Genomic DNA, 13,281 nt, shown 5'->3' on the forward strand with positions numbered 1-13,281 from the left:
TCTAAAGTACTAACTCTGTTTTTTAAAACCACTTCATTATCAAGCAATTTATCATATTTTAACTTCAATTCATTGTGTTCCTTTTTTAACTTTTTATGAGCAGCATCAAGTTTTTCAGATTCATTCATCAAATCAAAGAAAGCCTTTTGTAAATCTAATTCAATGGATTCAAAGCTGGAATCACTTACTTGGCTTCCTGTATCTTCAAAATCTGCCATAAGGCATAGGTTGGCTTCTTCTTCTGTGTCACTTGAGCTTGTTGAGCTAGAAGCATTATCCTCCCAAGCTATGTACGCTTTCTTTTTCTTTTGAAATTTTCTTTCCTTCTTGTCTTCACTTTTCTTGCTCTTTGGACACTCAGATTTTACGTGCCCTCTTTCTCCACAACCAAAGCACTTCACATTTGATGGAGATTCTTGACTTTCTCTCCTTTCTTTATGAAACTTGTCCTTTCCCTTTGCTTTCATGAACTTTGCAAATTTCTTTATCATCAGGCTCATGTTTTCCTCATCATCAGAATCATCTTCTTCGATCCTTTTAGAGATCTTTCCTTTAGATATTTCGGACTTGAATGCTAGAGTTTTTCTCTTGCCTTGATCCTCTTCAGCAGTTAATCTTCTCAACTCGAGCTCATGCTCGCGGAGCTTTCCAAACAAGATTGGCATTGTCATCTGAGTAAGAATTTGAGACTCTGAGTTGGCAGTCACCTTTGGTTTCCAAGACCTGTCTAAAGATTTTAGAATTTTCACATTTAATTCATCAGTATCAAAAGTCTTACCCAACCCTGTTAAGTGATTCACAATATGAGTGAAACGCTTTTGAACATCAGAGATCGTTTCTCCAGGTTGCATTCTGAACATCTCATATTCTTAAATGAGAGTGTTCTTTCTAGCGCGTTTCACGTCCTCTGTTCCTTCATGAGTGACTCTGAGGACTACCCACATTTCATGTGTTGTCTTACACACTGAAATTCTATAAAATTCATCAAGTACAACAACAGATGAAATTATATTGCGAGCTTTAATATCAAACTGAGCTAGTCTATTTTCTTTAGCAGTCCAATTAAAATAAGGTTTTTCTATCTCTACACCATCAACTGTACTCATAGGAATATAAGGACCATTTTGTACAGCTTCCCACATGCCTCTATCAACAGACCCCATAAAAATTTCTATTCTAACTTTCCAAAAAGCATAGTTATCACCAGTAAACAGCGAAGTTCTGTTAATGGAAACACCCTCAGCATATACAACGTTTTGATTGTGACCGGCCATTTTCGCAAATATTTTGAAAAACTATCAAAGCAAGCTCTGATACCAATTGTTGGTATTGGAGGGGCTAATTTTCGAAGAGTATAATGCAACGGAATAAAAACAATGAGAGCGGAAAGCGTGTTCGATCACAGTTAAAACGAAATTGATCCTTTTTAGAAAAATAATTTTCTTTTAGAAAATTTATCAAACAGTTAATATGCGTGAAGTAAAATGAGTGTAGGGAATAGAAAAATCACACGAGTATTTTTATACTAGTTCAATTCAACAGAATCTACGTCCAGTCGTTAATCACTACAAAGAGTGATTAACAGTTCCACTAAAAATAATTTTACAGATTACAATCAAATGAACAGGATATAAACACGAAGAAAAACACTCTACCAACTTGAAGAGAACCGCTCCGGAAATTGACAACGATTCGCGAGCTTCTCCTTTCACAAGACCAGGCAGAGCACCTCGCTAACTTGAAGAGAGTCTGCTCCGACTATCGACACACGATACGCGAGCCTTTCCTTTCACAAGACCAAGCAAAGGAACAATGAACAAAAGCTTTCTAAGAACCTTCCTCTGACACACAATGTTCTAACAAGCTTTCTCAGTTCAAAAACTGTTATTTTCTGAATTCTGAAAATCCAAATATATAGCCAAGTACACTGAATGCCAAAGGTCAGCTCCCAACTGCCATGAATAATCGATTATTGTAAGTGATAATCGATTTATTCAAGTCCTTTATAGAGTTCTCAAAAAGTGATAATCGATTATATGAAGTGATAATCGATTATTCAAGTATGACTTGTGATAATCGATTATTGCTTCATGATAATCGATTATTCTAGTACAAAACATGTGATAATCGATTATAGCTTGACCATAATCGATTATACCAGTAAGAATTACAATATTTCAATATTTTCCTACTACATTCAAAATCTACAAGTTGCTTTTAAATATTTTTCTACTACATTCAAAATCTACAAGTTGCAGCATCATCAAAACTCATCTTCAGGTTTTACCAATACTCCCTTATTGGTAACATGGTACCCTGACCTGGTTAAAGTTTTCTACTGCAATCTCTGTATTGAAGATGGTATACTCTGCTCTAGGGTTAAGGGTGTGGATATCAGACTGACTGAAGAAATCTAGAAAAATTTGGCGGGGATAAAATCTGAAGGATCATCTTGCCACCTATGAATTGAAGGTTTTCACAAATTTGCTGAGTATCTAAATATTCTGAGAAACCCTGATGGAAGTAAGACTATTCCAGCTACAAGACTGGAGGGATGAAAATAGATGATCGACTAGCTATACTAGTCATTTCTTGGATTCTAATGCCAAGAGGAGGTAATCATGCTCAGGCCACTACTGAGTACTTACTATTGCTAAAAGCATTGAAAGAAAACATATAAGTCAACTAGCCTGCTGCCATATCCGACAATATGTTAAAAGTTACAAAACTGGAATCTGCAAAGCTACCGTATTGCGTCTTTATATCAAAAGTTCTTGTGTACTATGGAGTAGACTGTGTCAGTGAATCAAGTAAACCATGCTTCAGGTTTAGCATGATTGACAGGACTACATTGCATCTTATGCAAATGACAAAGACAGTTGAAGGATGGTCATATAAACTTGAGAGTTCAGGTGAAGAAAATGAATTAGAATATATACTTAATTGCAACTACAGAGCAAAATCTGAATTTGAAAGAATCATGCTAAATGGAATGAAAGTGATAATAAAGACTCTACAGGAGCTGAAAGCATCACAAAGTCACGAGGACCATCCAGATTGCTCTGAAATGGCTGATGAAAATAATTCTGATGAATCAAGTGAGAAAAGTGAGGATGAAGATAGCAATTCTGATGACAGTGATATGATACTTCAAAACTTTGTAAACAAAAGGAAAAAGAACAACTAGGCAAAATTTTCATTTTGTAGAATGGCTTAGAAAGCCATCTTTTGATATTTTGCTTTGATTCCTTGTTCCTGCATCTTCCTATGTAATATCTTTTATATCAAGGAAATGAAAATTAGTTGTTTGAATCAATCCATTTACTTAATCTGTTTGAATGAATTCTGATAAACTATTTGATTGATTCGACTTTGTTCTGATTGAAGTCAACTGTGCTTAAACTGTCATGCATCTATATACAATGACTTCTCTTTTGATATTATTTCATTCTTGCTTAACCACTATGCTTGATCTGGAAGAGGTTTTTGAAAGGTTTTGCAGGAAGAACATTGCTTTGACGATTTACATTTGGAATTCAACAAATGCAAAGTGATGCATTCGACTGATGATTTAATGCATTCGACTGCGTCTATATGGGTTAACAATTCCAATTTTGGAATTTGATTCTATCCTTACTGATTGCTTAAATCATTATTATTCTACTATTATCTCTAATCTTTACATGTTTAATATTCAAATTGAAATAATATTGTGAGATTGTTGATATTTGTATCATGGCATATATATGTGATTTGATAGTTTGGATATGATACAAATTTGTGCTTAATCTGTTGCTTAATCTGTGATATTCTACATTGTGTAATCAAACTATTTTTGAGAATAATGCATAATGACAGGGGGAGTATCACTGCTTTACACATTGTTTCATCACACATCTATATTTCAGGGGGAGTTTACATTGTTTTGTGATGAACTTGTGATTTTGAAAGCATCATTGTACTTCATACATTGCATATCTTTTTGATGCATCTCTGTTGTTTTTCAAAACTGCATAAATATCTGAGCATTCCTTTTTTGTTAATGCACAAAGGGGGAGAGATATTAATGAGTGCATGAGAGCAAGTATATATGGGGAGAATTGTTGCATCATACTTTATCTGATTGATATTTTTGCTGTAAATTTAGAGTAACTGAACTGTGTTAATGTTTCTGATATATATCTTTTTACTCTGTCTGATGTGGAACTGTACAAACATGGTTATGTTATTAATCATGGTTGTGCATCATAAAAAAAGGGGGAGATTTTTGAGATTGTTGACAACACAAGCTCTATATCAAACTGGTTTTTGATGATGACAACTCAGTGCTTAATAACAATACATATGTTCCACTATTACATGTTCTTATACTGAAATGTTTGTCATATCCTCTGATCATGTTTTGATTGAATTGCATTATATGTTCCTATGTTTGATTGAGTGTTATATTTGTGGAACATGCTTGTATTGAAATGTGAGATAAAACATTTTTTATCATTACACATTTCTGAAAGAAAAGATCACAAACACCTTTTGAACTTATAATTGCTGTGACAAAGTTCTAGTCCAATCGAATACACTCTTTATGGATTCGACTATGCTAAAATCTTTGTACAGATTTTGTGAACAAGTGTTGTGTGAGATTTTGAGTTGAAAAGAATTTCAAAGTGATTTTTCATGTGTCAGTCGACATTGTGAAATGCATATTCGACTGTGTTATTATTCTGTTTGAAATTAAGTTAAGCCGATAAGCTCCAACGACTATATTTTCAAAAGTTAGTTAAAACTGTATGACCTGGTCAACTGTATTAAATGTGTATTGATTTCGTTGACTGAGGAGCCATTATGTTGACTGTCAGTTATAACTATTTTAATACAGTCGACTATATTAGTAGGCTATTCGACTATGAATCAATCTGATGAAACAGAAAGCTATAAATACACAGAACGCGAATTGTCCTGTGACTTTTGTGATATGACATTTTCATTTTCCTGTTTCAGATTGAATTTGTTAGAAGCTCCAAGAATTCTCCAAGAAGACGGTGGTGATCTTGCTTGAGAGAAATTCAGAAGGAGAAATCATTATTCTCACTGATTGATCAATATCTACACAGAGAAGGTGCTTCTGGTTTGATCTTGATAGGCTTGGGATCCTGTGAAGATTGTTGTTTTTGACTGAAAGCTTGACAACCTGTGAAGTCTTCTGTGATAGGCTTGGCAACCTGTGAAGTCTGCTGTGATAGGCTTGGCAACCTGTGAAGTCTGCTCTGATAGGCTTGACAACCTGTGAAGTCTGTTGTGATAGGCTTGGCATCCTGTGAAGAGTGCTGGTGACACGTTGAAGATTGTTCAACGTGGGTGCAGATTGCAGAAGAGGGGATTCTTGCTGCAATTCTGGTTTTGTGTGTATAGCTATATTTGGTTTTGGGTTAGAGAGGAGATTTAAATTTTTGCGTGGTGTTTCTATAAATTCCTTGTTGTAAAAATCGCAACCATTATACTGCATTTGCTTCCTAGGTTGGAAGGACACTGGATGTAGGCATTGTTGGTCGAACCAGTATAAACACAGTGTTTGAATTTTCTTATCCCTACACTCTTTATTTTCCAGTCGACTATATCTGCTAGGCAGTCAATTGCGTTTTTCCGTTGCTTTAAATTTTCAATAACTTGCATTTCAAGGAAACATCAAAAGCTTTGAACTTTTCATACCAAGATTGCGAAAAGATTTTAATTTTGAATTAACACCAATTCACCTCCCCTGTTGGTGTAAAAAGAAGTCAACCTGTTTCATAACAAACAGTTCCATACTAAAGGATACATCAATCTGCTGACAATCTTCAAAACACCTTATAGTAGAGGCAAACATATCCTACAACATCTTGATTGCACAAGAAATGTTGAACAAGTTCAGAGTGATCGTGTTCACCCTCCATATGGCAATGAAATTCCCAACCAAGGACTATTAGGCAATCATCATCTTCAAGACGAACCCAAAAAAGACAAGGACCTCTTATACCACTAGCCTGAATGTGGCACCATATGTGCGCCTAATCAATCCGGCCAACGTCAGCGCCTTGTCCTAGCTGACAGTAATCAAGCAACCCACCTCGTAGTAGAGAGAACCTAAATTTGAAAGTAGTGTAATCATATCAACCAATGTTTCGAGATCATCAAAGTTGACCCTAATGACAACGCTCTTGATCTCGACCTAGGGTCAAGTTTCTAGACAATAGTCAACTGATACAAAAATACACCTTGAAAACTCTACCATCCCAAGTCACCAAGGTCAGTCACAACATAAACGAATTAGTTTACAAATAGATAATAAAAATCCTCAGAGAAAACACACAATCAATTACACCTAATTTTTTTCCTTTAAATTAGGATCGAAGACTCTGATGAAAAAAAATATTTTCATATTTCACCCACATTTAAATGTGTTTGTTGTAAAAAAAAAAAGTTTCTTGTGAATACACTAATGAACGTTTATCCTTGCACAACTATATGTAATTTTGCGTGAACAACTAATGAATGTTTATCGCCATCTTGTATTTTATTAAATGCCGAATGCATTCGAAATTTTATAACATTAAGATTAGGTGGAAAGGTGGCATGCTTATCTTCAGCTGTAAAATCCAAAATCACGACCTTATCTTTGTCCGAATCAACTCTTCCATAGATACAGAACAAATAAAACCATGAACGTTTTATTTCTGAAAAAAAAAATGCATTGTTTATTTTAAAATTACCTTTAGATTACTTTTTTAAGGACAACGATAAATATCACATTATTAATTCTACGACATTTTTACACTATGTATGATAATGTTGGTAAAAACATCCATTTTGTTTTAAGTTGACTGATATTGAAAGAGTGATTTTAAGTCGATTATTCTTGACTAACACGTAAACAGCTTCAGTTCTTTCTTTGCTTTAGTTTCCTCTTTCTTATTTTAAATTTAAATAAATAGTTTCCATCAATTCTCTCCTACTTAAATAAATTTCTCAAACTCTTTTATATTCAAAATTTTGTACTATATTGAATTAATTAAACCATTCTATGTAACCATCAAATTTCATCCTAAATAAGAAATTGAAAAATGTTCCTCCTCGAATTGTAATCCCACATATTAAAATTCTTTCAGTTTAATTTCTCTAAACTTTTTTTAATTTTAAAATTATTTATATACTAAATTTTATCATAATTATCTTAATAAATAAAAATAATAATAATTTGTGTAACATTCCATTTTTAATAGTAAAATACTACTAAAATGAATATTACATATATGATAAATTAACTAATATAAGAAACAAACCTACGAAAGACAATATCTACACCTGTAGATTCGTCCGACTTCATTACTGAATCATCTCAACCACCTACCGCTAAAGTAACTGAAACAATTATCTCTCTAAACTCACACTATCTAGGTGATCATCGCAAAAGAGAAAACATACAAGAACAGGCAAACACAAAAGCAAGGGTGAGCTAGATATACAAAAATCATTTTATCATAATCACACATAATATGCAAGTTTAATTCACATATACTGAAGCACTGATCATGACTTTATACACTTTAACTTGACTCATCCAGACTAGAATGATTGAAGCTATGATGGTTCATGCACTCGTGGTGGCCTCTACAGCTTTGCAAAGCTATTGCCAATGAGTTTCACCCTACCACACTCACGAGGTTAGTTTGTACCGCGCCTTGGAGCATACTGGAAGCCTCCAAGACTAAGACCACCTGCTACTACTCACGACATGGTTCAATCCTCTCTACTTGAGAATGATTGACCATTGTAATTTCAGGATAACCCCCAAGACTGAGCTTCCATGCAAATCATTCTAACACACTAAGGGCACTACAATGGAACATCTCTGTGAGGATCATGGAATTACGTCCATCAACCATACAAGGCACCACCATGTAATCTCCCTTGAGGATTATGGAATTACATCCAATAATTTTACTTCAAAAGACTACAAACAACTCAACAAGTCATCCAGAGTATCCTTCAGACGAGTGTTCTCAGCCATGGCATCAATGAAAGCACCAATGTAACAATAATTTTATTGAACGATTATCTCAATATATAAACAACCAGAGTATCCTCTGCAATACAGAATGTCTATTCAGAATGAACAAGAACTATTACACTATTAGAAGTTCATTGCATCAGCAACAGCGTATAAAACAAAAGTTCTTCACGTCATCCATGGCTGTGCAAAACCTAATATGAAGAGATAAAGGTGATCAACAATTGTTAGAAAAGGAATGGAGAATAGCAGAGTACAGAGAGGTTCATACCAAACACGTCATCTTCACTGCACAAAGTCCTTCAATAAAATATTCCCCTTTCTTTGCCTCATTCTTTTCTTCGTGACCTCATTCTTTGGATCTTTAGCCACGTGTCTTGTCTGCCTAACAACTTTTCCATCCTTATTTCTCTCCTCAGTATTTCCTATGCACGTTACAATATATGTCATTACTCAAAACCGTTCTTTGTAAAAAAGTTCTTATATTCTTAAAATATTATAATTTAAAATCATTGAAATCTTTATAGGTAAATTTGATCCAAATTATTAGTAAATATAAGAATAAAAAATTTGATTGCCTCTAAGATTACCTCATGGTTAAGTCTTGAGAATTGAAAAACAATATAGATTACGGACCGAATAATTATCCGAGAAGCACAAGTAAAAGAGGAAGACAAATTTGGATAGCCATCACTATTTTTTTAATCGTAAATTACAACTATTCTTTTCGTATTCTAACATAAAAAATAATTTTAAAAGATTGAATATATATATACAAGAAACATAGGTAGCGTATCTACATAACTAATTTTTCAAAAATAAAATTCTTTTCACCACTCGTATTGGTATCATTAAATATTACAAAAATAAAATAAAAATAGAAGTATACAAATTAAGAATAGTCTTTTGGTCATAAATAGTTACCTAACAATAATTGAAGTATGGTTAAAAACTAGGAATACTATTTTTTGCCTCATAAATAGTCACCTAAAAATAAATAGAAGTATAAATGTTAGAAGGAATATTTTTCCACCCACCAGTTCTACCACAAGTTCTTTTACGTTTTCAACAAATGACTGGCTGAAAATATTTAATAAAAGTAAGTACAAAATACATTACTTTTTTATTTTTATAATTCTGAAATATTAATATGTTTATTTTCTTAACAAGGAAACCCAGTAAGCAATTTCTTAGAAAGAGGCAGCATTTAAGAAGTTCAGCAGTATACAAAAAAAAAAAAAAACATCTTAAAAATTATGTTTTGTCCTATTTTCATAATTAAATTCAAAACGTGTCAAATGTTGAGTTTGATTTATGCGTTTGTTTTCTTTTTCGAGTTTTTCTCTGCTCTGTTTTCCTATTTGTCACCCTGTGATTGTGGACAGCAACGTTCGTACTGAAGTCAAAGGGTGGCTTGGATTCCGTCTTTATTAAGACTTGGTGGGCATTTTCACAAATCCGAGAACCTACTTTTCTGTCTCGTATGAATAAGACATTCATTTTGAGTTTGGCTTTTAATTCTTCATTCCTTTTATGTTAAAAAACGCAGCACACTGGTGTGTAGTTGAATTGCAGTGAAATTCGCAATACTAAAACATGGAGCGCTATGAGATTCTCAAAGATATTGGCTCTGGAAATTTTGCTGTCGCCAAACTGGTTAGGGAAAACCGCACCAATGAGCTTTTTGCTGTCAAGTTCATTGAGAGAGGCCAGAAGGTCTGCTTCATCTTCTTCATCCTTTCAATTTCAGTCGCATAACTTTGTTTCTTTTTCTCTTTTTTGGCAAATTATTCATCTGGGTATGTGTTTTTTTTGGTTCACTGTGGGACATTGGAATATGGGCTGCAGATTGATGAGCATGTTCAGAGGGAAATCATGAACCATAGATCATTGAAGCATCCCAATATTATTAGATTCAAGGAGGTTAGTAAAAGAATACTCACACTTCTAATAATGAGTGAAGGGTGTCTTCTATTTTTTGGTTTTCTGTTTAGCTCAATGATGAAATTCTGCAAAATATAAAATTCGCTTTTGGTCTTCATCCTACTTTTTGAACAGCCTTTCTGTTTTGTTAATCTGTGCTATTTAGATGTAATATTTTAAGCTTTCTTGGTTTAATTCACTGACTATTTTTTATCGTTAAATGTTTTTTAACGTATGAGGATCTGAATATTGGCCTAAAGAAAAGATAAGAATGTGAGATGTAAAGATTGTGTGTGGTGGTGGTGGAAAGTAGTTACCACTGTCATGAAGGATGGGGAACTTGAGAAGTTAGCTTTTGAAACACTCATCATTATGACTTTGAATATTGATATACTTTTATATTTTGGTCTCCTGTTTTGTTATTCTACCATGTACTGAAGTGGGTTGGGAATCAGAATTGAATTTAGCATAATAAAAAGGTCCCCGCACCAAACTTTTTCGGATCTATTTATCCACATTTTTTTTTCAGTTTTCTTTGTTGCCTCCATGATGTTTAGTTTAGACTGTGATTAGAAAAACCCATCCTACATTTTAGTTTTCTCTAATTTTCTATTTTCTATTTTCTCCTTTTCCTGTGAATTGTGAATGGTAGTGTTAATGTTTTGTGCTTCTGTTCGGAAAAAAATTTAAATTTTATGATGAACTATGCACTAGGTATTTTACAATCTGAACATACTCACAATTGGAATCATATTCCAATCAGTTTCAAAAGAACGGAAAAGATCTTTTGCGTGAGCTTTGATGAGTCTACTTGTAGGTCTTGTTGACACCAACTCATCTAGCAATAGTAATGGAGTATGCTTCTGGAGGAGAACTATTTGAGAGGATATGCAATGCTGGTAGATTCAGTGAGGATGAGGTAATATAGAAAGTGAGGTACTATTTGATTAGTTTATCTAGATCTATTTCAGTATTATATTGTTGTTTAGGTTCCATTTGATAAGTCCAAAAGTTGAACTTAGTCTACTACACTTTTATTAATTTGGTCATGTTATGCTAGTGTATGCATTATTTCATTCAGAACTTGGGTCCTCAAGTCTTGTTACTTTTTACCAGGCAAGATTTTTCTTTCAGCAACTGATATCTGGAGTCAGTTACTGTCATTCAATGGTATGAAACTAAACCAAACATGTGTCATGAACCATGTTCTTTCACAAAGAACAGATATTTATGGTAATGTCTATGCAGCAAATTTGTCATAGAGATCTGAAGCTTGAAAACACACTCTTGGATGGAAGCACTGCTCCACGACTTAAAATTTGTGACTTTGGTTACTCAAAGGTAGTATATAATGTTAACAAGGATTGCAGCTGTAGATGATGATGCCCTTCTTCACGTGACATTAATTTATTCTTATTTTGTTTTTAGTCATCAGTATTGCATTCTCAACCTAAGTCAACGGTAGGAACTCCAGCTTATATTGCACCTGAGGTTCTTACAAGGAAAGAATATGATGGAAAGGTGAGGTCTGTTTTTCCTCATTGCTTAGGCTTGGTTTTGGCTTTTTGTAACTTAGATACATGAGGTCCTTGCTGCTTAATTTTCTACTTATAAGTTTCCATTGGAAGCTATAGATTGCAGATGTATGGTCTTGTGGAGTCACCTTATATGTGATGTTAGTTGGGGCTTATCCTTTTGAAGACCCTGCAGACCCAAGAAACTTCAAAAAAACCATTGGTGTGAGTAATAACTGATGGCTGCAAATTTATTGAATCCTTAAACAATTTTAGTATAAATATAAGTGTTAGTTGTTTGGTTTCACTTTCTCACGATATGGTGTTTCAATTGGGCTTATACAGAAGATACTCAGTGTCCAGTACTCAGTCCCAGATTATGTACGAGTTTCCATGGAATGTAGACATCTTCTATCACAAATATTTGTGGCAAGTCCTGAAAAGGTAACGTATTTAATATCTAGAATCTTAATTGTTTTCTGCATCTATAAAATAGTTATTAGATAAAAGATTTAATTGCTTAATTTCTGGAGCAAAATGCTTATATAGATGCTCTTCATATTTATTCTCAGCTAACTTAAAAGTTCCATGTTTTGGGCACAATTCTAGCAATGCTTATTGTTTCTTCTATTGAAATGCATTTAGTCTCCTTTCTCATTGTATTGATCCATTTAAGGCATTTTACAGAGAATAACAATACCAGAAATTAAAAACCATCCATGGTTTTTAAGGAACTTACCCATAGAACTGATGGAAACTGGAAGCTGGCAAATAAATGATGTAAATAATCCATCACAAAGTGTTGAGGAAGTGCTGTCTATAGTACAAGAGGCTAGAAAATCTCTTAATGTTCCAATTGTTGGTGGCCTTCTTAATGGGGGCACCATGGACCTTGATGACTTGGAGGCTGATGAAGAAGATCTTGAGGATGTAGAAACAAGTGGAGAATTTGTGTGCCCTCTTTGAGTGTGTGTACATGAACAAGCTAAGCTATTGTTTGATGTGAAAATGTGAATAGATTTTTCTGTTAGGGCTGAAATTCCTTAGTTTTTAAATTAAGGGTTTTTTTTTCTTCTTATTTTCATTTTTCCCTCTGAAATCCATGTGCCGTTTTCTAGAGATGTAAAATCACATGTTCCAAAATATTAGGATATTAAATAAAGCAAGTTGTGGCAGGTTCCTCTATTGCATCATGGGAAACTGAATAATGGGATATAAGTAAGCTTTTGTTAATGGATTTTATTTTATATTGTAGACTGGGAATTCAGCATAGGATAAGACGTCTTTTGAAGTTCTACAAACCTATCTTAAACCTTTGTACTGTATGGAATCAATCAATATTGCCGACACTTCTTTTTCTATGTTATGCTGCCAAAAAAACATTTGTCCCTTGTGGAATCAGTCAAGAAAGTCGACAATTTTCAACAGTATGATAAGCCAATCTTCAGACGCTTTCTTTTTCTTTTGTGTATATAATGTTTATCACTATTTAACAACTTGAAAAAAACTACTGACAGTTAGTAAACATATTTCGATTTTATTTTTCTGCACATCAAGAAACCTGTTATTTAACATACTAACTTGAACCGAGAAATAGAAACTATGTAAATTTTCTTCCATAACTTTCCTGGTTTCAGCTCGTCCCATTTCTTAAAGATTTATCAGAAGGTACAATAGGTTTGTTTGACTTAATAAATAATGGACTTATATTCTTGATAATTAGCCATAGTTAAAGTCTAAAACATCACACATGATAAGATCAGTTAATTTTCTATATCAATGTGAACCAACTCTCCT

General features: G+C 33.6%; 1 protein-coding gene across 2 annotated transcripts; it reads left to right on the top strand.

The window, feature by feature from the left end:
* Positions 1-9,370: 9,370 nt before the first annotated feature.
* LOC106778802 (serine/threonine-protein kinase SAPK2) lies at positions 9,371-12,920 on the top strand. 2 transcript variants are annotated; one of them, XM_014666798.2, is made up of 10 exons: positions 9,371-9,487; positions 9,597-9,763; positions 9,896-9,970; positions 10,788-10,889; positions 11,087-11,140; positions 11,219-11,311; positions 11,399-11,491; positions 11,605-11,709; positions 11,830-11,928; positions 12,172-12,920. In XM_014666798.2, the coding sequence occupies exons 2-10, from the start codon at positions 9,644-9,646 to the stop codon at positions 12,448-12,450; spliced, it is 1,020 nt and encodes a 339-aa protein (XP_014522284.1). In that variant the 5' UTR covers positions 9,371-9,487; positions 9,597-9,643; the 3' UTR covers positions 12,451-12,920. The 2 variants fall into 2 exon arrangements, with proteins under 2 accessions (XP_014522284.1, XP_022632046.1); XM_022776325.1 differs by lacking the exon at positions 9,371-9,487 and having other exon boundaries at positions 9,523-9,763.
* Positions 12,921-13,281: the final 361 nt, after the last annotated feature.

Source organism: Vigna radiata, unplaced genomic scaffold (genome assembly GCF_000741045.1).
Source record: "Vigna radiata var. radiata cultivar VC1973A unplaced genomic scaffold, Vradiata_ver6 scaffold_187, whole genome shotgun sequence".
Lineage (NCBI taxonomy): Eukaryota > Viridiplantae > Streptophyta > Magnoliopsida > Fabales > Fabaceae > Vigna > Vigna radiata.